A 27,632-nucleotide genomic window follows, 5' to 3' on the forward strand; every position below is an offset into this window, starting at 1 on the left:
ACGTCAAAGTGCAAGTAGATAAATCGGTACTGCTCTGGCAGGAAGGTAAACGGGGTTTCCGTGTGCTGCTCTGGTTCGCCAGAAGTGGCTTAGTCATGCTGGCCACATGACCTGGAAGCTGTACGCTGGCTCCCTCGGCCAATAAAGCGAGATGAGCGCCGCAACCCCAGAGTCGGTCATGACTGGACCTAATGGTCAGGGGTCCCTTTACCCTAAATAGACTGAACTCCGGGACTCTGTGTCTGCTGCTGAACCTGTACTTTTTACTTGCCCGAATTAAGGTATCTTTCTTACTTGTACATTAGGAGCCTTTGCCTATGTGTGCTGAGCAGGAGCCAGGACTGTTGGGTTCTGCAGAGGAGTGGCCTTCTGGTCCCACCAGTCTGCAGTGTTTGGGCATGAGAAAAGATGGGCCAACCCAACCACTTTACTTCCTTCTCCTCTCTATTCCACTAATTTCCATCAAAGTACTTTGCACAAATTCAGGGCTCATGGGTAGGATTCTGGCTGCAGAATTTCACATCCCCTGCTGAGAAGCAGCCGGCTTTACGGAGCAATGTGTTCAAGGAATGTCAACCATCTACTGCTTGCCCCTGGCAAAACAGCTCTATGCACCTGCACTGCAGAATCCGGACACGGTTGTTGTTTCAAGACTTTTGACAGGTTGACAAGCACAGTGGGCACAGCGGGCAGGGAGGGTAAAAAAGGGGGGGGCTTTGTGAAGGTAAGCTCTATCTTCTCAGTAGTCCCCTAACCGGTGCCCTCCAGGTGTTTTGCATTCTCAACAGTCCCAGCCAGCACATGGCATCCAACACCATTCTAAGCACCGGTCTTAACTGCAGCCAAATGAGTCGCATTACTAGGCTGGCCTGGTAGGAAATAAGTGGGACGTACCACCTGCTTCTGCCCCTCCCCCCCCGTCCCACAAACACACCAACCTGACACAGTGAGCCTGGCTCCCCTGCTGAACTTCACATTGGCAATGTTGGTGGCAACACAGTGGAAGATCCCAGTGTCTTCAGCTCGCAGTCCAGTAATCTGCAAAACACCTTTAGGCAACAGCGTGTACCTAAAGGAGCAGGAAAAAGCAAGGGAAAGAAAATGAGGGGGGTTTCAGCAGAGTAGTGGGTACATGGGTATTTAGAAGGGTAAAGGCCTGCTCCAGAATGAGGGGGCAAAGTATGCCACTCCAAACTGCAGGTGGCTGGTGATGTTTTGAATTCCTCCTTATGTTTTTGTTAAGGCTCCTTGCAAGTAGAAATCTAGCACATCCAGCAAAGTACACTGTTATGTTAGTTTTCTGACTGCAAGGGGATTTATTTTATTTTGTTTTCACATGGTAGACCATTCAGAGTTGGCGTCCAACACCTGCAGAATGTAGTGCTGTGGTCCATTCTGCCACCTCAGCATCCTGCCCGCTATTCGCCTGCATATGCAGGCCAGATTGAACTCTGCTTCCAAGCAGTTGCTTGAGGGGCATACTGACAAAATGATCAGCGAAAGAAAGAGATGAACAATCACATGGTATGCCTGATCTCATAGATGGTTTTATGATTCTCTGCTTTTCTAGCATTTCAGTATTCAGTTGATGGAAGTAAATAGTTTTTCCCCTTCAGAACTGAACTAAAATACTATTTTTTTGTATGTGGTAAGCATTAGCCGAATGAAAAACGGATTGTTCTGATGATACTCTATGCATCTGTGTATGTATTTTATAGATGCAGCTCTTTACTCTGGCTTTTGACACCCAATATGTATATTTTTAGGATCCACCTTATGTCTATGAACTATTTGAATTGTTTTTAATATTGTATTTTAATTGCTATGAACTGCCCTGGAACCTTAAGGGTAAAGGACAGGTGAACAACAGCAGCAGCAACATTTTAATATTTGCAAGCTACTTTGAAGGCACTGCTATAAAGCAATCAATTTGGGGCATGGGCGTAGCCAGATATTTTTTAGGGTGGGGCAGAACCTCAATTAGCTATGTGTTTTTACTGATTTGGGGGGGCAGCTGCCCTCCCTGCTCCCCCCCCTTGGATACACCCATGATTGGGGGTGGTGGAAATAAATGGATTGAAAAATTAACAAATAACTAAGGAATGAATAATCCTCATTGATTTGTGGTAAGTGGGGAAAAGGCAAGCTGGCAATGGTGCGAGCCTGCAGCCATACCAAGCCAACAAACACAAACCTGAATTGCAAAATTTGTTCTGCGAAAGTGCATCGAATGAGGACACTTGATTCTATGAACACAAAAAGAGCCTTGCCAGATCAGGTGGAAGTCTCATCTAGTCCAGCATTCTGTTCTCGTGGCAGCAAACCCATGGGAAGCCTGTAGGCAAGACCTGAGCACCACAGCACTGCCTGTCACCTGCGATTCCCAGCGATGGGCATTCAAGAGGCTTGCTGCCTCTGACAGGGGAGGCAGAACATAGCCATTGTGGACTAATTCTCCTTCAGGGAATGGTCTTAACCCCCTTTTCAAGCCATCCAGTTCGGTGAATGTCGCTGCCTCTTTGGAGAGCAAATTCCACTTTGTGCTGCACAAAGACGTTCCTTCTTTTTCTCTGCCCCGAATCAGCTTCATTTCAAATGCGCAGACACACACCGTGGGATTATCATGGGATGTTTTTCACTGACCAGTTTAATTGCCTCTGCGATTGGTTGGGGGACAGGTGAATGAAGGTAGGTTATGAATTGGAAAGTTCCCTTGCTTATTTATAATATCAAGCTTAGCGCTGCTATTATTCTGGAACACTGGTTTTCAAAGCCTGCAGCTTCGGAGAAGCTTATCAGGGGTTTGCCAGATCAGTTATAGCTGTCTATCTGCCCTGAAAGTCAGCTTGCCAACCACAGTATTTTCTTGAAAGGCTCGGCAACAGGGGGGGATGCCAGGCATGTTCTGGAGCACAGTCTCACTTCAGTGTTGAGGTCCAATCTGTCCAGGCAATGGCAAGCACAGGGTTCCCAAAAACATTTCCCAGAATCCTCTGCTGCATCCAGGCCTTGCCATGGGTCCAGAGAGGCTCATCTCACTTCCAGTTTTTGGGGACCCTAGCTACACTAAAAAAAACATTTAAAGGGCAACCCATGAAAACAAAATAAGGCACAACTCCCTCCAAAAAAAGAGAACAAGGGTGAGTGGTTTGTTTATATAATCAGCTGATCTGAGAGGATACATTCATCAGGGTCTAATCTTGTGCCACCAAATATATTTCTATTGGTTTTCATGAACATTTTAATTTTAACTCTTTAAAATCTATTAACAGGTAACAAAAAGAAATCCCTTTTAACAAATCACATCTCTCACTTGCATAAATTTGTAGCTCTAAGCTGAGAGGGTTTTGTCACATTTTGATCCAATGCACATGAAAAAAAGTTGTGAAGCTTATCAGATGCCAAAAGATTAATGGGTGTCTAAATCGGAGGCCCCCTTTGAGGTCAAGGACCAGACTAATTGGATCTACCTCCCCCAGTTGGCCCCAACTGCTTGGAAGGGTTTTAAGAAATCTATATTTTAGTGTGGCAGCAGCCCCACTTTGGAACTCCCTGCTGATTGACGCCAGGCAAATGCCTTCACTGTACCCTTTTGAGCACCTGCTGGGAACATTTTTGTCCAGGCAAGCCTATCCAGACATGGAGAATGTCGGCATGTGTTTTAATCTGGATTTCAGTTTATTGTGAATTTCAATTAATTTTGGGATACTTTTGATAGCTGTTTCTAACTGCATTTATTTTACTGAGAATTCAGTTGTTTTATCCTTTTTGTAAACCACCTTGAGGCTTCATTACAATCAAGCAGTATATAAATCTTGTGATATAAATAAACGACGGGTTCCGCAGTAAATATGAAGAACTTTCCACCTGCAAGGTGTTTCTGAATAGTGCAGAGTTTGAAAAACACCCCTCCTGCAGCACTCGCAGCCCTGTTTGGAGGGAACTGGACCCACTGTCCTTACCTGTCGTTTTCTGTATTGATGGGGAGATGGTTCTTCTGCCACATGATCACAGGCTCTGGCAAGCCATGGATCTGGCACTGAAACCTGGCCACGCCGCCTTCTTCCACCACTGCACTCTGGGGGTGGATGTGGAAGTCAGACATGGCTGAAAGGGAAAAGGAAGGGAAAAGCTGAAAGGAAAACGTGGGGGGAGATGTTGTCGAATTCTACTCCAGATCCAGAGCAGAACTTCAATGTATAGTTAGCAGAGTAAAAACTTTGTAGGATTCCCAAAAAATAGATCAGAGGCAATTGTATTTCATCCAGCAGAGCTTTACTGCTACTGAAGGCAAATGGGCATAATGGTCACAAATCCAATACATTCAGGATTGGCACCGTCCATAAGAAATCCAACTGCAACAGACTTAACTTAAACTTACAATAAGTCTAAACCTTAACCCTAACCATGTACAGAACACCATACCAGAAGGAAGAGAGATAGAAAGAGAAAGTGAAACCTAGGCTCCTTCTGACCCTACTTTTATAGTCAGCATGACCTTGACTGAAAGAGATAACAGAATCAGTTTAAGCCAGCTTTACTCAGCTTCTCTGAAGGAATAACCCAAATATAATGAACCTTCTGCTTGTTTCCTTCACACAGAGAAGCTTCCAGAAGCCTCTTGAATTAAGTAGAACAGGAAAGATCTCTACGAATCAGATCAATATTCTCTGCACAAAGAAATGCGAACTGAAAGTTAATTCTGTATTTCAAATTCTGGCACAGCTACTGTCAAGAGCAATCCAAAAAATGCAGCCTATGTCCATCTTTGCCAAGTTACTACCCTCCAGATGTTACCAACAGCTAAATCTCCTCAGGGATTCCTGCTATGGAGATTCTCAGGAATATTCCTGCTCTGGGGCCAGGACATGGAACATAAAAAGAGCCTGCTGGATCAGGCCAATGGCCCATAAGTCCAGCAACCTGTTCTCACACCGCCCCAACAGTGAGAAGCCAGCAAGCAGGAATCAATCACAAGAGCAATTTCACCTCTTGTGATTCGCAGAAGCATTACTGCCTCCAACTATGGAGGAAGAGCATAGCAATCATGGCTAGCAGTCCTCTCCTCCTCCAAGAATTTGTCTAATCCTCATTTAAAGCTGTTCCAAGTTGGTGGCCATTACGGCCTACTGCGGGAGTGAGTTCCACAGTTTAACAACGTGGTGTGCAAATGAGTTCTTTCGTTTGCTCTCAGTCCTTCAACATTCAGCTTCAAGTTCAAATATGATGAGAGAAGGAGGGGGGAAACTGGTTTCTATCCACTTTCTCTACACCACACATCAATTCATGCATCACTATGATGTCTCCTGTTGCTCAATTTTCCCCTAAGCTGAAAAGCCCCAAACGTTGCAACCTCATGGCGAAGTCGCTCCATCTCCTTGATCATTCTGGTTGCTCTTTTCCCTGAACCTTTTCCAAATCCACAATATCCTTTTCCAGGATATTTCCATCCGTGCTCGTAACTCCAAAACCAAAAAGCCCATCTTTAAACTGTGCCTTATCCTCGCCCCCCTGCCAGCCTCCCCTTAACACAAAATGCCTCCTGGCTGCACATTAACACACACACACACACCTCAATCTCCTTCCTTCAACACACATCAAAGATAATACATGTGCATCTCTTTAAGGGAAAGAACCAAAGACATGTCAGGAAGGATCCATCATTCATCTCCAGACTCCCATTGGGCTCCGACAGATGGGAGACTTCTTATTCCGCTTCATACATTAAACATGGGCCATATCACCCTCCTCTCACGCCCCTCTGTCATAAGCTTCAGCTCACTAAATAGGGAGGGTTTAGAAAATACAACATGCTGATTGTGCTTTTAAGGGATCCACTGTTGTTCCTCTCCGTCTTTTAACAACAGGAAAAAAACACCAAAAAAACCCCTGGTTTCAACTGGATTTTAATGCCATCTGAGAGCATTTTATTAAATTATGTAAGCTTCTTGAGCACTAATTACATTTTATTGTGCTATGAAAAGGGCTTTGAGCAGCGACCAACCAAAGTGGAGGTAGAATCGGAACATACTTATTGTATTAGCGCTCAATACTATTATACAATAGCGAGGCTCATAAGAAACATCACTCTATTTTTAGCAGTGCTCTTAGTAAATGTTTTTGTTAAATTCTACAGTCTAAGTTGTAAGGGTAGCTGGAACTGATCTGCCAGGACATAGTTTTATCCTCAAGCTTTTTTTCCATTGTGCTACACATTTCAGTGAAATGTTTTCTGGGTTAGGGCCCCTAGCAATGATTTCTGAATTGTTTGGGTAACCCCAGAGTTGCATGGAAGCTGATCAGGGCTTTGCGAATGGAAGTTTAGGAATGGAACCTAGGAAACTGCCTTATTCTGAGTCCCTCTAGCTCTGTATTGTCTACACGGACTGGCAGCAGCTCTCAGGCTGGGTTCTCACCTAGCTCTGCCTGGAGATACTGGGGACTGAACCTGGGACCTTTTGCACGCAAAGCAGAGATGCTGTATCTCTGAGCAAGGGCCGTTGGGGCTGAGTGTGTTCAAGCAGGGTAACACTGAGGCCCCAAACGATGCCCCATGTTAATTGTGTTGGCACCCTAGAACATTGAACACCACTAGAAGACTGAACACCACTGCTATTAGTTATATTCATATGAGGAATGAATAACCATCACAGAGCTTAAAGACTTCCATGAACTAAATGGTTTGACTCCAGGTCCAAACACAAAGCAGGCATGCCAGAAAAAGCCCCCCCCCCCAATGATTTGCAGGGACCAAAGCAAAACAAAAGCAAACCTCAACCACCCCAAAACCATTCAAGTTCAGAAGGCATAACTGCTCTCTAGGAATCCCCGGGATAGAGGTCCTCCAGCTGGCAAAGGGTTAACCGGAAGGAGAGCTTTGTCAACAAAAACAGCCCCCGAGTGAAGAAATGGGATCTCTGTCACTTTATTTCAATAATATCATCTCTTCCAGGTAAAATTGCAGCAATAACCTCTCCTCTTAAAGACACTGGTATTAATATTTATCATGAATAAAACATCGGGAGGGCATAAATAATTCATTGATGAGGATGTTAAGTAAAATAAGGCTCTACAGTGACCCTATAATGTGGCTTTAAAGCACAGTTTTGTGTCGGATGCAGGGGGGAAGGCCACAACCCTCGCCAAAGCGATTGGGTGTTTTGTTTTTGATAATTTGTGTTTTCAAATAAATAAATCATGCCCCATGCTACAAAATGTTCTTCTCCTTGTTTTTAAAAACATGGGTTTGGCAGACTTTATTTACAGCTGCACAGGCAGCCGTTCTGAGCAACTGTCCTGCAGTTCAGCCCCAGGCTCCAGCAGCAAACCATCGCTGGTAGATTCTGAATGGCGGGTGGGTGGGGGTCCCATCACTGCCGTTACCATGAGATTTCCAGTATGGCTGTGTCAGAAATGCACTGGAAACAAGCCAAAACAATGGTGTTCACTAATTGCTCACATCTCCATTTAAATTCTCAGGAACATAGGAAACTGCCTTATACTGAGCACTGGTCCATCTAGCTCAGGGTTGTCTACACTGACTAGAAGCGTACAGTGGCGTAGAGTGGGTTGTCAGCACCCGGGGCAAGGCAAGTAATTTGTGCCCCCTAACCCGTGGATTTGCGCCCCTAACCCGTGGATTTGCGCACCCTAACCCCCAGATGTTGCGCCCGGTGCGGCCAGCCCCCCCTGCACCCTGCACGCTACGCCACTGGAAGCGTAGACTCTCCAGCATTTTGGACGCAGAGCCTCTCCCAGCCCTACCTAGAGATGCCATTTGAGATTGAACCTGAGACCTCCTGCTTGCAAGGCAGATGCTCTTCCACTGAGCTACGGAACTTCTCTACTGACTGATCAACGAAAGTAGCCTTCCTCAAGCTGACAACTCTTCATAGGCTTTGGACTGCAGGAGCTGATGGAAACTATAGTTCAAAACATCCCGAGGGCACCAGATTGGAGAAGGTAAAGGTAAAGGTACCTCTGACCATTAGGTCCAGTTGTGGCCGACTCTGGGGTTGCGGCGCTCATCTCGCTTTATTGGTCGAGGGAGCCGGCGTACAGCTTCCGAGTCATGTGGCCAGCATGACTAAGCCGCTTCTGGCGAACCAGAGCAGCGCACGGAAACGCTGTGTACCTTCCCACCAGAGCGGTACCTATTTATCTACTTGCACTTTGACGTGCTTTTGAACTGCTAGGTTGGCAGGAGCAGGGGTCGAGCAATGGGAGCTCACCCCATCACGGGGATTCGACCCGCCGAGCTTCTGATCGGCAAGTCCTAGGCTCTGTGGTTTAACCCACAGCACCACCCGCTTGGATTGGAGCTGACCTAAAGATTAAACCAATTCAAGATCATACCGCAGAAATGCTACCTTGTGTGGTTCTCTTTCCACACCATAAAAGTAACGCACGCAACACCTGTCAAACAGGGGAGAGGCAAATCAATGGCTACTAGCCATGATGGCGGTGCTCTGCTTCCATGGTTGGAGGCAGCTATGCTCCTGAATACCAGTTGCTGGAAACCAAAAGGAGGGGAGAGGGCTCTGGTGCTCAGGTCCTGCTTGAAGGTTTCCTACAGGCATCTGGGTGGCCACTGTGAGAACAGGATGCTGGTGTAGCATTGGTCTGATCCAGGAGGCTTCCTAGGATCTAAACTGGCTCTGGCATATACGGTGCCCAGTGCTTTCTGATCACTGAGCATATCAGTGGGTTCCGGCGGACTGGTTTCCTTCACTACAGATGCAAAGGCTTACGAACAGAGCAATAAACCCTTCTATCCTCTCCCGTTTAAGGGCCAGGTCACAGCTCCATCCATATTCATGAGAGGTTTATTCAGGCAAACAGCTTGGTCGGATCCCCCTTAATCGAACCACAAGCCAGCTCATAAGCCTGATGACAGCGGCGGCAAATCTGATATAATAAAGATGAAAACAGGTACTGAATAAAATTTTCTTTACTCCACGAAAAACTAAATTGAAGCCATTAGGAGGCAATCCGTTTTCGCTCAGCGGAGCATTAGCGATAAGGAGGAGGCTGGCCTCGATTTGGTGTGGGGAAAGGGAAACATTAACTCAATATGTCACAGTAAATCCAAGGCCTGTTAGGATCATTAAAGCACAGGCCCTGGGATCAACAGCAAGCAACGGAAAGTGGGGTGTGTGTGTGTGTGTGTGTGTGTGTGTGTGTGTGTGTGTGCAGCAGAGGAGGGATGAAGAGACAGAGCTGACACTAGGTTACAGGGGAATCTGGGCTAAGTGACCCTTTAAGCCCCCAAGGGGCACTAGGCACCCTCACAACATAGAACATAAGAAAACCCTGCTGGACCAGGCCAATGGCCTGTCTAGTCCAGCATCCTGTTCTCACAGTGGCCTGTAGGAAACCCGCAAGCAAGACCTGAGCGCAAGTGCCCTCGCCCCTCCTGTAGTCTCCAGCAACTGGTAATCAGAGGCATTGCAGCCTCTGACCATTGGTTTCATAATCACTTTTCATTAATTGAGAGGTCATCTGACAACACCCCCTTGCCAGCATGCAGCCCACTAGAAGATTGTCTGTGAAGGGGAATATATCTGTCAGGGAAGCTTGCCCAACCATTAATTACCTTCCCTGAGGGTCCTCTGAAACACAATTTGAAAACCACGGATACTGAATATAAGAACCGTCATAGTTGTGGAGAACAAAGGTCTATCTTTGGGTAGCCAATATGGCGCTCTCTCATCATACTATGGCCATTGGCCATGCTGGCTGCCGGGGCTGATGGGAGTTGGGGAGTCCATCAACATCTGGAGAGCACCAAATTGGCTACCCTTAGTCTATCTAGTCCAGCATCCCCCAATCTGATGCCCTCCAGATGTTTTGGACTACAACTCTCATGGGGCTGATGGAAGCTATAGTCTAAAATAGTTTTGAGGGCACCAGATTGGGGAACACTGATCTGATCTTACATCCAGGTTCACTAAAATGTTCAGCCATTAACTTTGTGCTGTGGCTGCAAACATGTGCTTGTGGCTCAGACGAATTTGAACCATTTTTATTTTAGTTTATTATTTCTTTACAGACCACCTTTATAGACCACCATTTATAGGCCACCTTTTCCTCCAAGGAGCTCGTGGTTCTCCTCCAACCCATCATATCCTCACAACAACCCTGTGAGGTAGGTTAGGATGAGAGTCAGTGACTGACCCAAGGTCACCCAATGAGGTTCACGGCTGAGTGGGAATTCGAACCCTGGTCTCCCAGGTCATGGTCCAACACTTTAACTGTGATGCCACACTGGCTCTCATGATTCCAACCTCCTCAGAAAGAGGAGTATAAATGTCATATTTACTTACTTACTTACTTACTTACTTACTTACTTACTTACTTACTTACACCTTTTTCAGTAGGGTTGCCATATTTCAAAAAGTAAAAACCAGGACACCTCAAAAGTTGTTGAGCCAAAAAACCACCATTTTTCAATTGACTTGCCTAAGATCCAGGACAAAGCACCACATTTTGGAAATCCCCCTCCCCCAGGCATCATTTCTGCCTTTGAAATCCCATTACTGTCCGGGGAGCCCTATTTTCAGTAATATCCCACCTTTCTTCCACCAAGGAAGCCAAGGGGACCCTGGAAAATGCAGCAGAACTAATGTAATGTTTAATAGTTGTGTGTGAACAGCAAAGGAGAAAGGTGTGCTCTCTCTCTCTCTCTCTGACTCCCTTGGCCATTCATGGTTCATGAGAATGCAGCCTTCCTGTAGAGGGCGGGGTAGGGCGAGTGGAGGGAAATTTTTGTCTGCAGTCGTATTAAATTAGCAGCATTGTAAGATCAGAGGCTGAGCATCATTTGCTCTGGAATCCTTCCAGATGGCAGAATTGGTCAGGGGTGTTTGTGTGTGGAAAAACTCCTTTCTGCAGAAGGCGTCATTATGCAACATGCCAATTAAACAGACATGGGAGCCTTTCAAACTCATGCTTGAAAGTGGAAGATGTGAAACACAACCTCCAGCGTCCATTCGGCTCCTTAAATTGTTGGCATTCTCACACTCAACAAGACTCACCCCTCAACTGACCCGAGTTCAAATAGCAAAATGCCAGGCTTACCTGCCCCCCCGCCCAAACACAGCTCCACAAACACACACATTATAGCAACATGAACCAGGGCTGACCCAGTACATTTTGCCGCCGCCGCCTGAGGCAACGGACAAAATGGCGTCCCCTCTCCATGTACTGAATTTGACTGAATAAACCACTGAATCTTGTTTCCAAACCCTGTCAGCGTTGATAACATCCCTTCAATGAACCTGAAGTCAGGAGGCTAATTTAGGATGCTATCACAGCATGTGTTCAAAACACCCTGACACCATTTTTAACAGCTGTGGCTTCCCCCAAAGAATCCTGGGAGCTGCACCTTGTTATGGGTGCTAAGAGTTTTTAGTCGACCTCTAATCCCCTCACAGGGCTACAATTCCCAAAGTTCCTCATGTAGAGAGATTGAACTGTCAAACCACTTAGGAAACTGAAGTTCTGCGAGGGGAATAAATGTCTTCCCACAACTCTCAGCACCCTTAACAAACCACAGCTCCCAGAATTCTTTAGGGGGAAGCCATGACTATTTAAAGTGGCATCATAGAGCTTGAAATGCACAGTGTGAATGTGGCCCAAGAGAGTCCATGACAGGCCTGCATAGCTCTGATCTCCAATAGACAAGCATGATCAGAGGGTCAAGAGGAATGGCTGGTAGGAGAAGAGTGCTGCCCCAGCCCCAGTTTCTGTCACATGAGATGACTGCCTCAGTCTGTCTAACGGTAGAGCCGGCCATGCCATGAATCTTGCAGCCTGAGCCACAAGGTCAACCCAAGCTATGGAGAGTCTGGACATTGACTGCCTTATACATCAAGCTCAGTATTGTTTACACTGACTGGCAGTGGCTCTCCAGGGCTTCAGGCAAAGCACACCCACTCAAGAATCCCAAGAACTTTAGTTTGCTAAGGGTGCTGGGAGCTGTAGCTCTCTTAGGGGTGAATTACGGTCCCCTGGATTATCCTGGGGGGTAACGTGCTTTAAATATATGGTTTGTATGCACCCCTTATCGGAGGAAGGTGGGGGAAGAAGTGATTTAATACAGTCCCCCCTTCACACTCTGGAACCTTAGAATGTGAAAGCAGTTGGGAGATGAAAGGGAGGGAAAGAGTTTGGGGGCAGAGGAGAAGGGAGCAGAGAGGCTTTGTCTTCCTTCGGCGACCCTCTGCTTTGACAATCCCAATGGTTTTTACAAAGCTTTGAGGGCATTCAGAAAGTGACATTGTATCTTCCTTTTGCATCCCCCCCCTTTGATAAAAAGACCCTCTCCTACATCACTCAACCCCCTCCCCCCACCAAAAGGCTCCACTCCCAGAACAAGGGGCTGCTGGCTATTCAGGGAAGCTCAGTGGCGGCAAACTGGAGACTCGCTCTCCGTGTCTAATGATGCTATTGTCCAAAGCTGCCACTGCCAGACCCCAGAGCCCGGCTCTGAATACTCCCTTCTCTATGCGTAGCCAAGTGTGAACGACAGCGCCGCCCATTTATTCTCCCTGAGTCCGAGGAATAGGGGGAGGGGGGAATGTGCAGGCCGGACTCCCTAGTGCTGAAAGGGAAGAGAAAAGAAGGATTTGAATATAATAAAATGGCGGGATTTTTTTTTAAAAGCCATCTAGGCTCCTTTTGCTGTTCTTTGTCCTTCAACGCAAAGAAAACATGCCTTTGCATGTTTTCCAAGAGGGGTTGAAATGCTAACATTTCTTCATCTTCTTCTTCAACATCATCAAGACGAGGTCCATGACCTGAGCAAAACAGGCTTAAAAGGCTCTATTCCCACACACACCCCAACTGCTTTCGCCATTTTTATAATACGAGCATATTTACTGAAATATTTATATATCATCACCTATCGGCGGTTCGAATCCCTGTGACGGGGTGAGCTCCCGTTGCTGGGTCCCTGCTGCTGCCAACCTAGCAGTTCGAAAGCACGTCAAAGTGCAAGTAGATAAATAGGTACCGCTGTGGCGGGAAGGTAAACGGCGTTTCCGTGCACTGCTCTGGTTCACCAGAAGTGGCTTAGTCATGCTGGCCGCTTGACCCGGAAGCTGTACGCCGGCTCCCTCGGCCAATAAAGCGAGATGGGCACTGCAACCCCAGAGTCGGTCATGACTGGACCTCATGGTCAGGGGTCCCTTTACCTTTACCTATTACAAAAGCACCTGAAGGCAGTTTACAATAAATCCCATTAAAAATACCACCCCAACAAAATTAATCAAGCAGTGTTATCAGTCAGTAGACAATCTTACTAATAACAGGACTAGAGGGGTCACTGGTCTGATGAACCAGGCTCTTATTCTGATATTAGATTAGGAACATGGGAAGATAGCTTATTCCAAGTCTTGCCATTGCTCCATCTAGCTCAGTATCGGTGGCTCCCTGGAGTTTCTCCCAGCCCAACTAGAGATGCTAGGTTTTGAACCTGGGACCTTCTGCATACAAAGCACATACTCTGCCACAGAGCTGCGGCTCTTGCATTTGTTAAACTTTAGAGAGGTGCTGCCCATCAGTGTAGACCTGATTCCTACAACTTCTTGTTGCCTGGACCCAATGGGATTTGCAGCCCCAAATATCCAAAGGGCACCAGCTTGGCAAAGGTTTCCATAGCGATTACAAGGCACGGCACCTCCAGGAAAGACCCATTTAATTTCGCACATGCCCGTCGATAACGCCATCAAAACCCTTCCTGGTTCCCAATCAAGCCTAATGAATTTTAAATGGGAGGGGGAAATTAACTTTACATTGTCAATCCTCACAAGTCCACAAAGCAATCATTTCCAATAATAGACCGCAAGCTTTCAGAATGCGTTTGCGACGGCATCCTTGCAATTAGCTCACTAAATGTCTAACCCAGCTTTGTTATTTTCCAAGAATTGCTTCGTTCGCTGCTATCAGAGATAGCAGGCTTGCTCCGGGGTCTACAAGGATTTTGCCCTTTGTTCTTTGGTGGATATCCAAGTAAGAGGAAGATGACACACCGATGAATGACAAGCCAGTCTATCACCGCACACTCCACATTTAATGTCTTCATACTGGCTCATTAATTACCACGGAAAGCTCCTTCCCAAATGGAACCTGTGATTTATAGAACGCTCGGGCAAGGTGCCATTTTCATCAGGCAAACAGCCAATGGCGTCGCCAGAGTTAATTGCCTTCCGTTTTTCCCCCTCGACAATCGCAGACGTCATCTTTGTTCTGCTCTGCCTCCAATAAAGACTAGGGTTTGGTTTGATCGTATTTCCTAGGAGGTGGGTGCTGTCATATACCGGAAGGGTCTGCCCACCCCCACCCCCTGCCCACAAGGTCAAGTGGGAAAAGGGTACAGTGGACCTTGGCAGGGTTGAGAGTTTTGCTGAGAACAGGTTGGGCCAAGGCATCAGACCGATGGGGCAAGGCAAAGAATAAGGTTGGAGGGACATACAGACAGGACAGTCAAGCCAGTTCACTGGTCCACTTAGCTCAGTACTGTAAACACGGACTGGCAGTGACTTTTCAGGTGGGAGCCTTTCTCAGTCCTACCCTATGTCGTGAACTGCCCTAAGGTCTACGGATGAAGGGTGGTGTAATATAGAAATATAGAAATTGAAAATACCTGGAGGCACCGCAGGAATAGAACCAGGAATGCAAAGCAGGTGTTCCACCTTCCCCTCCATGGGCATAGCCAGAATTTGTTTGGGGGAGGGCAGGCCTTATGTTAAGGGGGTCAGAACCAAGTTATATGTGATTCAATTGGTCAGTTAGTTAAGTATTTTTATTTATTTACTTGTTGGGGGGCGGCTACCCCGTCCCTGCTACACCAGTGCTCCCCTCCCCTCTACATCCCTCAGAGTTCAGTGACTCATACTAGGAAAGGGGGATGCGAAACAGGTCTACTGAGGGGATGGAAGAGAAATTCAGTCCAGTTTGCATTTAAAGCCAAAAGCTGGATTTAACAGCTACATTAAACAAGAACTGAAATTGACAGATTCTTCAAGATAGCTCAGTTGATAAGAGCATGGTGCTGATAACACAAAGATTGCAGGTTCGATTCCCATATGGTGCAGCTGTATAGTCCTACATTGCAGGGGGGTGAACTAGATTATCCTCAGGGTCTCTTCCAATTCTATGATTCCATTCATAGGTGTGTGGCTGGGGAAGATTCCAAGGGCCAGACAGAGAACCTTGAGGGCCTTGAGGTTCCCCTCCCATGGCCCGGTCCACTGAATTACATTAAGAGGGAGAATATGTAATCCAACATCTCCCGATATTGCTAATCTTATTTTCTACAGGTTGAGTATTTCTTGCTTTCTCCCTCTACAAGGAGCTGCAATTACTTTCTCGTAGCTAAGCTGTGCCTATCCACTCTCTTTGGCACCTGTAACTACTCCTGCATTTTGCTGGCAAAAATTCAAGGGAGGTTGAATCAGCTGTTCCGCAGAATATACAGCATATCCCTGGAAATAGGTCATATGACTCCATACATTGGGGGAGGGGGAGGGCATCCTGTTCTATTTATTCACTGGGAAAAGCCCTGTTGGTTGAAAATAGCTTGTCACTAGAAGTTCCCTCTTCCGCCTGTGCTGGCTGCCTTATGCTTCGGTTGGCCGATGGCCAAATCCTGGTCTGCCTGAACGAAGAGGTTTCGTAGCTCTCCAGCATGCAAGCTCAGCTGTTATGATGGTAAATGCATTTTGATGTTTTCACTGATCTCTCTCTGGTCTGTGCTGCTGTGAAATATGACTTTTGAAACCAACCCATTTCTGATCTTCGGTTGGGAGTGCTTTGGATGGAATATGTCATAGACTATTAAATCATCAGCATCGCTGCTATAACTACTGGAACAAGCCTTTCGCCCCTAGATGCTAATAGTAGGCAAGTTAAGCCAGGCTGCATATACTTTAAGCCAGTGATCAAATCTCACAACCCCGCCAAAAACAAACAGCAGCAGTTAGCTGCCCAGTGTGTTAGCGCCCCCTCTGTTAATTTGTCACCCCACTCCTCCAACTAAGGCAGATTTCAAAAGCATGTAAATGAGACTGCTCTACATATGAACTTTGCTGTGGTTTTTCCATGGGAAGGTTTATAGGGGGCAGGGAATGGGGTCCTCATATTTCTATTCTGCAGGGAACCTCTGGTGCAAATTGCTTGCGTCATACAACATCATGCTTATGGAAATGAGCTACACCTCACTAGAGCAGGGGTCAGCAAACTTTTTCAGCAGGGGGCCAGTCCACTGTCCCTCAGACCTTGTGGGGGGCTGGACTATATTTTTTTGAGGGGGGGAATGAACGAATTCCTATGCCCCACAAATAGCCCAGAGATGCATTTTAAATAAAAGGACACATTCTACTCATGTAAAAACACACTGATTCCCGGACCGTCTGCGGGCCGGATTTAGAAGGCGATTGGGCCAGATCCACACACCCCCAAGCCTTAGTTTGTCTACCCATGTACTAGAGGCTCACACATCTATTTGGTAGTGATGATGAAAAGAAGTGCTTCCAGCAAATGTATAGTCAGCAAACAATGTGGAGACATTGTGTTGAGGACAGTTTTTTTAGAGAGATGTAATATCATCGGTCAACAAATCATTCAGTTCCCAGAGTTAGCTTTACTGAATATATTTCAGGGTCAGAATACAGATCACTTCACTTAAATCTCCTATTGGTTCTCCATTGTTAGCAGCTAGACTTGTTATAGCCCAATTTTGAAAAGACTTGCAAGGAGCATCCTTATCAAATTGGCTTAATAAAGCTTGACAACTGGCCCTAATAAGAGAAACTGGCCAACAAAATATGACTAACAAAAGGACCGAGACACAAAGCCTGATTTACAACTGACTGGAACGGTTTTGCATGAATAAGGAAAAAAAATGCTAAACTTTCCCAGACGTCCAGACTTTTTGGGTTGCTCTAGGTTAAATCATAGTCTACACTTTCAGACCCTCCAAGTGTCCCTATTTCCCAGGGACAGTCCCAGATTTACAGAAGCCGTTCCAGATTCTGATTTGATCCCAGAATGTCCCACTTTTCCTTAGGACATCCCTATTTTCATCAGAGAAATGTTGCAGTGTATGGAGTTATGCGACCCCCGAGCCAAGGAGATAAGTAACAACACAACCTATACAACAGGGAAGTTTTTTAAATGTTTAATGTTTTCTTATGTTTTTACATATATTGGAAGCCGCCCAGAGTGTCTGGGCAACCCAGGCCGATGAGCAGGGTAATAATAATAATAATAATAATAATAATAATAATAATAATAATAATAATAATACGTCCCTATTTTCATTGGAGAAATGATGGAGAGTATGAAAATAGGGGGTTGAGGAGGGTCAGTTTTGGGGAGTGAGAAATAGTCTTATTTTCATCTGAGGAATGTTGGAGGGTTTGCACTTTAGACCGCTGACTATTCTTATGCTGTATTTTCACCACATACCTCAATATTTCTTTTGGTAAGGGTGGAGCATTATTTTCAAAAAAACCCAAGAACATTGGTTGTTTTTTTTAATTAAACAATGACAGTAACTTGCTTTGTTAATCCATGCAAGCAACAACAACAAAAATTCCATTCCCACAGCCTTCACCAACCTAGGGCCCTCCAAATGTTTTGGACAACTCCCAAAGCTGTAGCCCAAAACATCTGGCCATCATGTGGTTCCAGAAGGCTACACAACTCTTATGAAGGCTATCTGAACAAAAGTTTGCCTATAATAGCTCCCTGGGAGACCCACAGAGACACTTTAGTTAACTTGTTTATGCCACAACACCAGCAGCAGAGGGCAGCCCATGGGCTGAAGCCCAGGCTGTGTGGTGCCTAGGAGCAGAAAGGAACCTTTGCAGCCCCATCTTAAAAGTATATGGAGAAGGAGCAAAAAACAAACAAACACAAAACCACATGGCACAGTTTGCAAGGAGCTGAGGCATTCCAAAATGGCAGCCACGTTCAGGCTAAAGAAAGGAAAGGGGAAGACTGCAGGCAGCCCCTCTCTCCTTTGTCAGGAGGCACAATGCTCGTGTCAACAGAACCGTGAGCCTGCTCTGACTCTACAATCCACCATCTGGCTGGCTGGCTAATGCACGCCCACAGCAATTCAGCTGGGTAAGGAAGCCACAGGGGAAATCAAGCCTAGCCAAGACTGATGCTTTGAGCTATATATATAAATTAATGCAGATGGTTCAAATGCAGATGGATCGCCACTTGGATGGGGCCAGCACTGGTGACCTGCCTGTCGAGAGACGTCTGACCATGAGGCACTAAAAAGAGAGGGAGGGAGGGGAGAGAGGAGGAAGGGGAGGGACAGAGAGGAGTAGGAGGCTCACAGCTTCCCACTTAATAGCATTGTCGGGGAGCGTCAGGGTAGCTATTTCCTATGAGAGGGATCTGGCAAAAACATGCAAGGCTCTACACATGCCAGAGGATATCGGAGCATTCTTCTGCAGCTGCAGGGTCAGAGCCACACACACTCCTGCTTCCAAAGTTAGACCCATCTCTCAATATGCTAAGGTCGCCTTCACTATCCTGAGGTCCCTTCCGGTGTTCTGGACGAGAACATAGCTGAGGATTGACGGGAGTTGTAGTTTAAAACACTAGGGGGACTCCAGGGTGGCAAAGGTTGTGCTAAGGAAAGGCTGGGCCAAGGAACATAGAATTTTGGCCACTGGCAACTCGAGAGAGAGAGAGAGAACACAGCTGATCAAACAGAACCTTGAAAGTCTTCAAAACACTTGCTTTGTTTTGTTTTGTTTTGGGCTGCTTAGAAGAATGCCATCTCTCCATATGGACTGACTAGGTAAAGGGTAAAGGGGCCCCTGACCATTAGGTCCAGTCGTGGCCGACTCTGGGGTTGCGGCACTCATCTCGCTTTATTGGCTGAGGGAGCCGGCATACAGCTTCCAGGTCATGTGGCCAGCATGACTAAGCCGCTTCTAGCAAACCAGAGCAGCGCATGGAAACGCCATTCACCTTCCCACCGAAGCGGTACCTATTTATCTACTTGCACTTTGACGTGCTTTCGAACTGCTAGGTTGGCAGGAGCAGGGACCGAGCAACGGGAGCTCACCCCGTCGCGGCGATTCGAACCACCGACCTTATGATCGGCAAGTCCTATGAACTGACTAGGACCCTGCAATTGTTTTCTGAGTCCCTTCTCTGTGTGTCCACTCCACAGGAAGTTCAGAGGGTGGCAATCACTTTTTAGTGATGGCTTTCTGCCTGTGGAATACTCTCCCGAGAAAGGCTCGCCTGGAACTTTCATTACATACCTTTAAGTGCCTGGCAAAAACATTTCTTTTCCACTAGGCCTTTGGCTTTCTGTAGCCTCCTTTAGTGGGTGGGATGTTTTAAATCAAAGGAGCTGGACTTTGGGCACGATCCCTTTCTTCCCCTGCCCCATGTGTTCATTGAATGTGCAAGGGTACATTTTTAAAGCTGCACATCTGTGAGATAGAGAGTTAGTTGGCTACAATCCCTTAGACTGTACACTAATAGACCTATTGAAATTAACGGACCTTCGACCTCTCCAATCCCCTCTTCTTCTCCAGGTATGGTCAGCACTGGAGACAACCCTGACTCATCATATTTCACAGCTGAGGTTTTCCTCGTATCTTACAAAACAAAAACAAACAAAAAAAACCCTCTATCATACTTTAGATTGGCAGTTGGCAGGGGTGAGCTGGAAAAGATTATCATTCCAGCAGAGCCAGATAATTTGTAATCTCATTAAGAAGGGTTTCCCATTTTCTTGCTCAGTGCTACCAGAGAAACCTCGGCATGCTTTTTAAAACAGCCTTCTGCATCCTGGTACCCTTCAGATGTTTTGGACTACAAATCCCAAAAGCTTTTGGCCCGTGGAGGACCCCAGGTTACAGAAGGCTGTTTTATAACAATGGTATTTAAATACAGTGGTACCTCGGGTTACAGACGCTTCAGGTTACAGATGCCTCAGGTTACAGACTCCGCTAACCCAGAAATAGTGCCTCGGGTTAAGAACTTTGCTTCAGGATGAGAACAGAAATTGTGTGGCGGCAGCATGGCAGCAGGAGGAGGCCCCATTAGCAAAAGTGGTGCTTCAGGTTAAGAACAGTTTCAGGTTAAGAATGGACCTCCGGAACGAATTAAGTTCTTAACCCGAGGTACCACTGTACACCCACACCCACACAGTGCACCTAAGCTTAAAGAAAAGTTCCATGTGACTCAAAATAACCCCCCCCCTGCACTGTCAATGTTAATTAATCCAGTAAGTGTGTGAGAAGAACCTTCTGGATCAGGCCAATGGCCCACCTAGTCGGCATTCCTGTTCTCACAGAAGCCAAGCAGATGCCTGCAGGAAATTTGCAAGCAGAGCCAGAGCATAAGAGCACTCCCTGCTGTGGTTTCCAGCCAGTGGTACTCAGATGCATTACTACCTCCAACTATGGAAGCAGAGCATGGCCAGAAACCCTTGACAGGCTTCTCCTCCACAAATTTGTCCAAGAAATCCAAGTCAGTGGCTGTCTCTACCTCCTTCCAACATTCATCTTCATAGGATGTCCAATAGTTATGAAAGACAGAAAAACTTGCCTCTCAATGCCATGCATTGCCCTGTCTGAGCGGGTTATCAGGGTGTACACATGAGCGGCACGTTTCTTTGGCCTTCCAGCACATGCTTCAATATTGAATAATGACCAAAGCGCTGGAGCAACATCCCTTATGGAGCCTCGGTGAAACTGAGCCCAGTGATGATGCCTTGTTCTCACAACCGCCCGCAATTATTTCTCAATTGCTACCACCGTTCAGGTTCCAAGAAGTCAATGGTGGAAACGGACAACCTCCCCCTCTCTACCCCGCAATCCCCGCTGCTGCAGGGAGCCTGTGAGCAAAGGAAGAAAGCAATCAGAGCACAGGAAACGGTTATAGCTCCAAGAGCGCAAAAAACAGCAACACCCCAAAATGACAGAGAGAGAGAGAGAGAGAGAAAAGACCCATAAGTCAAACCCAAGGAAAAAAGGAGGGAGGGGGAGGCCCAGCGAAGTGAGGCCTGAGTTAAGGTACACTCACATCAGGAAAAGAGGTGAGGGGGTTTCCCCCCCCCCTTCCCTTTCTTTCAGCAGGATGCTTTAAACATCAGGCATGGCTTTAATTAGTGGGGCTGGGATGAGAATTGTAGCCTTTTCTCCCTTTTCTTTTTTGCCAGGCTGGGAACGGAAACAAAGCCCCGGTCCTCACAGTCCTGGGATGGAAAGCCCAGATTCCAAAGTTTAGCCGTTACACCTCCATTCAGATGAATGGTTTTGCTCCCAACGTCTAACTGACATTTGGATTGGCCTGATGTCAAGTTTGCCTAGGTCTCCATGAGGCCATGTGCCACCCAAGTGGTGGCTGGCAACCACGGCACCTAATAGGGCTAGCAAGGAGATGGGGCCAAGGAAGTCACCAGAGATGGTGGTGGTGGAACCCAACTTGTTTTGGTTTTCTCCCCGTCATCCTTCTCCCTGGTGAAAAGAGGGCACCAGTCTGGAAATACTGTGGGCACGAAAACAATGTAGAAGCACACTTAGCATCTCGAAGGGCAGATCTACACTGCACATTTAAGGCAGCACATTCAACACACATTTTGGGAACTGTAGTATTCCCCTCACAGAGGCACAGTTCCCAGTACCCTTCACAAACTATAGTTCACAGGATTCTTTGGGGGAAGTCATGTGTTTTAAGTGTAAGGTATAGATGGGTGAAGCCAAACTGCTGTGTTAGCAGCAGGGAAGTGATCTCCCTAGGGCGCAACCCTGGACAGTGGGTATGGACATAGCTGTCAACTTCTCCCTTTTCTTGCGAGGAATCCTATTTGGAATAAGGGAATAAGGGAATTTCCCTTTAAAAAAGGGAAACATTGACAGCTATGGGTATGGAGGTCCTGGGCTGCCCAGACTACAAGATCTCCCTCTCGGCCTCACTGTTGTGGTCCAAAGGAAAGCAGAGCAATACATTTGGCAACGGCTTGGAGGCAGGAGTTGCCGAAAGGAGATGTACAAGGCACCATCCAACCGTCTTAGGGACACCACTCCAGATTTGTGTAGGGTTTACTCTTCAGCCTTTTCTTCTCCCAAAGATATCCCACAAGTACCAGGCAAATTTGGCAGTTTTCCCAATGCAAACTGAACATTTCCTGGGCAGACCTGAGGGAATCAGTACCTGGCCCTGTACTCGATCGCATCTTTTCTTCCCTGACAACAGAGATGGAGGTCATTTTGACCAGGGCTGTATTATCTAACAGGCTAACAAGGCTCTGACACCCGGGCTATGATTTTCATAGCACAGTGCTGCATTTGCCTATGATGGCAGTGTTGCAGAAAATATGCTTTTAAAATATGAATTACATATGTGCATTGATTTGTAGAACAACAGAAAGTTTATTAAGTGGTCCGCTGAGACCCCGAACAATTTCAAGTAGGGGGTGAAGAGTTTGATAACAAGTACTCTATACCCATCAGTCAGAATCCCTACACATTAATAATTATTATTATTTATACCCCCGCCCATCTAGCTGGCTTTCCCCAGCCACTCTTTTTACACATTTTTTACACATTTACACCCATTTGTCGGTGCTGCAATATTTTAAAACCACCGGTTTTAGAGAAGAGTTCAGTCTCTTACAATTTCACTCATGAACAATAAAGCATGGAAATTGCAAGCAAAGACATCTGGGAAGAATATCTGTGCCGTGTAAACAGCAAAGAGATTCACTTGTATCTCCATGTATCACACTTTGACTTGGTCTTCTATTTCCAGTCCTCTTCCTCGGTTGGTCAGGGGAGGGACACACAAAAGTTTAGGACACTAGGAGAAAGAGGACAGTATCTGCACCCTAAGCCTCTGCTTTCTTTATACACTTTCCTTTGTGCTAGAGATAACAGCATTCATTAACATGAGGAAAAGCCTTAGCTCAGTGTTAGAGCATCTGCTTTGCATGCAAAAGGTCCCAGGATCAATCCCTGGCATCTCCAGGTAGGGCTGGGAGACACACCTGTCTGAAATCCGGAGAGCCTCTGCAAGACAGCCAATGATCTGACTCAGATAAGGCAGCTTCTTATTTCCCCAATGTTTGGGGATAGAGAGGGGAGGTCTGCAAGGGACAGCAAAGCCTGGGGGAAGACACACACTCGCATAGCTGCATCATCACAAGGCAGCACAGATCAGCGAGCAAAAAGGGGAGGCAAGTCTTGTGTTTACGGTTAAATAGGCACATAATTAGTTTCTGCAGCCCTCCTTTAGGATGAATGAATTAAATCTTCAGCATTCACAAGCCCACAAGTTTCCTGCTCTGATAAGCTTGAACAGTTCCCTAGTTAGTTTTCCTTTTCAACTAGAGGTGCGTAAGATCTTCATGAAAACCAAAGTACTGTATAACTGGCCAAAGCCAGGGAGTGTGGTCTGGGGAGAGTTCTGAGGACCAGGTGGAAAGGTCTTGAGGGCCACATTTGACCCCCGTTGCACAGCTTCCCAACCCCTGCCTTATGGAATAGAGCAGTGTTTCCCAACTGGTGTTCCGCGGCACACTAGTGTGCCGTGAGACGTTGGCTGGTGTGCCGTGGGAGGGAGGCGGGCGAGTCGGGCGGTGAGAGGCGGCGGCGGCGAGGATCCGCGTCGAGCCGGGGACGGCTCCGCGGTGGTGGTGCCGAGGTTTCTCTCTCCATTCTCCCCTCACACACACACACAGGAAATAACACAGGATCAGCTGACAGGACCCAGCCAATGGGGCGGTGGCGGGGCAGCGCGTGCAAAAGGGAGGAGCACGAGACAGCGGACGAGGAGGAGGCCGGCATGTCCGGGCAGCAGCAGCAACAACAGCAGCAGCAACTCCCGGCGACGGCGCCTCAAGCCCCGGGCAACCCTACTCCCTCACCGGCCTCGGCCGCCCTCCTGCTCCACCCGCCGCCACCTCCCCCGCCGCCGCCGGCCACCTCGGCCCCGCCGCCGCCCCCTCCTCCGCCCGCTATCGCCGCCCCCACCACAACAGCCGCCGCCGCCTCAGCTGCCGCCGTCCCTCAGTCCCTCGCTTTGCTGCCTCCTCCCCCCCCACCCCCAAAGCTTGGAGGTTCCCCGGCAAGGGGGAGGGGAAAAAATTGAAAACTTTCACTTTCGTGCGTCCCTCCCGGCGTGACGCTGCGCGCTGATGTCACGGGGCTGTAATGGTGGTGTGCCGCGAGATTTTTTTCCTCAAACAAGTGTGCCTTTGCCCAAAAAAGGTTGGGAAACACTGGAATAGAGTACCCTCTCGACTGCCTGTAGAGATGGCCACCCAGAACGTCAGCCAACTCCCCAAACCAACGAGGACACATCAGACTCTAAAAATAAAAGGCATTTGAAACCAAGCCAGCTTATCAGCCTGAGCCACTTGTCTTGACTTGGTAAGATTTTGCCTGCCCTTCTGCTTTCTCTCCCTCAAGATTGTGACCCCTGCCTGCCTTTGACCTTGCATGCCCTCCTGGCCCCATCAATCCTCTCCCTGCCACTTTGGAACTCGACCTTCTGCCTGCCTCTGACTCCACTCTTGTCCCTGGCACTTTGATCCTCGCCTGCTTGAACTGGGGCCTGACCTCCAGCCTATCTATGGCCACATCTATTTCCCTCCTCATCCTGCATCCAAACCAGAAACCATCTGCAGCCAATCTTGGGAGCAAGACTATGGCTGCCACTTCAAACCAACAAAACCCGGAAAATAAAGTAGGTTCCATGTTTCATTATGCATTATGGTTCCACCCGCACCCCCACCCCAGATTTCTTTCCCATTTGGACCCATCTGAGTTCATTTTGTATTTTATTTTTATTTTTAAAAAACCAACCCATATACCAGACATATATATCCATTCATTTTAATGGATCTACTCTGAGTAGGTCAACCCATCATTGCTAATGAATAGAAAAATAAAACACTAGACACCCTTCTACAGAAGATTTTTAGGCATATTGCTGCCTAAAAAATGAAGAATGGAAAGCCAGCTATCTTGCAGTGCTGAAAAGACCCAGACCCAAATTGGGAGGGAGAAGGAATACTCTAAAAAAAAAAAATCACCAGAAACACACACACACACACACACACACACGAAACCCTTGAGCTCCAAAAGAAGCCTAGAACAATTACTTTCCTAATTAGTCAACAAATTACTGTTTCACCAAAGCAGATCTTATGTTGTTGGGGAAATTATCAGCATTTCTAGTGCAATTTCATGCTTTGTTGATGATGGATAAAATGAGGCTGAGTGGTGCCCATTCGCATCCCAACTTCGCTGCTGGACAAGTAGTCGGACTCAATATCCAAAGGAACAAATGCTGAGATTTGGACCACAAACTTGGACCACAAGGGCAGTAAAATAATGAGGTTAAGGGCTATCCCACATATTATACACAGAGAGAACCACCCAGCCAATGAGTTACCAGGCCAAATGCAAGGTGTTCGTTCTAGCACATAAAGTCCCAAATGGCCTGGGACTCAAAAATTCAAAGGAATGCCTTCCCCAATATCAACCATCTTTGGACCCTATAATTGGCAGATGGCACCTTGTTGAGGACTGCCTGATTGGTGCTGAACCAAGGCAGGGCCTTTTCAGGGGTGGTTCCCCAGTTGCAGAATGCCCTCCCTAATGAGGCATACCTGTCTTCATCATTAACCTTCAGGAGACATTTATAAACATTCCTGTTGTATGTTTTTATATTTCTTGTTACATTCAATTTCTATTTTGTAACTTTATACAATACAGTGGTACCTTGGGTTACATATGCCTCAGGTTACAGACTCCGCTAACCCAGAAATATTACCTCAGGTTAAGAACTTTGCTTCAGGATGAGAACAGAAATCGTGCTCCAGCAGTGCGGTGGCAGCGGGAGGCCCCATTAGCTAAAGTGGTGCTTCAGGTTAAGAACATCGTTTCAGGTTAAGAACGGACCTCCGGAACGAATAAAGTACGTAACCAGAGGTACCACTGTATGCATATCATTGAAAAACCATTAAAAAACAAACATTCCTGGGGGCAGAAGAATACTGATCCTGGCAACCCTGAGAACATTGGATAGAAGAATGTTTTAAATTGCTTGTTTTAATTGAATGTTTCAACTGTAGCTGATTTTCAGCGTAATTGTTTTTAGGATATTTGTAACCACTTTTTAAAGTTTTTGCTTTGCTTGTTTTTAAATTGTGCATTTGTTTGTCAGCCTGGGCTCCCTGGGGAGGAAGGGTGGGGTATAAATAAATTCAATCAATCAATAAGATATAAATAAAATTCTGGCTTCTTTACAAGCACGCATGTGTGATGCACCTGTTTGGAAATGCATATTCCTTCAGCTCAGAGGGGTTTAGCAGTAGCTGGGCAGTGTCGACCCCAGGTTTTAGAGGCCCTTGGTACATGAGACCCCCTTCCCCCCAGGTAGCCCTCAACAGATGCCTGCCCTTGCTGCCCCTCACCACCAGCCCTACAACTTGGCTGTTGGGTTTGTGCCTTCTGAGTTTCTTTCCCCAGAAAACATGCTTGAAGGTGACCTGGAAACTACAACTAATGCAGAATGCGGCAGCTAGGCTGGTGACTGGGAGCGGCCGCCAAGACCACATAACACCATTACTGAAAGACCTACATTGGCTCCCAGTACGTTTCCGGGCACAATTCAAAGTGTTGGTGCTGAGCTTCAAAGCCCTAAACAGCCTCAGTCCAGTATACCTGAAGGAGCATCTCCACTCCCATCGTTCTGCCCGGACACTGAGGTCCAGCTCCGAGGGCCTTCTGGCGGTTCCTTCACTGCAAGAAGCAAACTTACAGGGAACCAGGCAGAGGGCCTTCTTGGTAGTGGCACCCACCCTGTAGAACACCCTCCCACCAGATGTCAAAGAAAAAAACAACTACCAGACTTTCAGAAGACATCTGAAGGCAGCCCTGTTTAGGGAAGCTTTTAATGTTTCATGGACTATTATATTTTAACATTTTGTTGGAAGCCACCCAGAGTGGCTGGGGAACCCCAGCCAGATGGGCAGGGTATAAATAATAAATTACTACTACTACTACTACTACTACTACTACTACTACTATTATTATTATTATTATTATTATTATTATTATTATTGCTGTGTTTGGGGGCAACAAAAGGTGATTGGACTCCTCTGTACCCACTCTGTATACCTCCTTGAGCAGCTTTCCCGAGCTTCTTTTTAAACTAATTCATTCTCCTCCTGATCCTCTGCTATAACTGGGTTTGCAAGGCCCATGGATAATGAACTTTTTCCAGCCCACCGGTGGCAGGAATATAAATCGCACGCCACAATTCCATGCCGTTAATGGCAGGACAGGCATCTCTCTACCCTACCTATCTGTTTTAAGAGACTTGGATAAATATGCCGCTCATATTAAGAAATCGAATCGAGCTGCTGGGGAGCACAATTTATCCCATAAAATCTCTAAAAAGCTTGTAAACTCCTGGTGTTATTAGCCCAGATTTATTATGTGTATTTGAAGCAATACTCAGAGGCATTGTTAAGCTACTGCTGGCGGGAGGCTGTGGCTTTCTCGTTTTACATATTTTTGTTGTTGTTGGGCTGTTTTAAATGTATTTCTCTTTTGGTAACAGGACGCTGCCAT

The 27,632-nt window shown here is 46.8% G+C and overlaps 1 protein-coding gene across 1 annotated transcript in view; it reads right to left on the reverse strand.

Moving 5' to 3' along the window:
* IGDCC3 (immunoglobulin superfamily DCC subclass member 3) overlaps positions 1-27,632 on the reverse strand; it is a 112,637-nt gene that overhangs the window by 35,684 nt on the left and 49,321 nt on the right. The window contains exons 3-4 of the mRNA XM_081171117.1: positions 3,963-4,107; positions 939-1,069 (exon numbers count right to left, since the gene is read on the reverse strand). Of these exons, the coding sequence (XP_081027243.1) occupies positions 939-1,069; positions 3,963-4,107 (276 nt within the window). The remainder of the gene's footprint in view (positions 1-938; positions 1,070-3,962; positions 4,108-27,632) is intronic.

Source organism: Podarcis bocagei (genome assembly GCF_964188305.1).
Source record: "Podarcis bocagei genome assembly, chromosome: 14".
Lineage (NCBI taxonomy): Eukaryota > Metazoa > Chordata > Lepidosauria > Squamata > Lacertidae > Podarcis > Podarcis bocagei.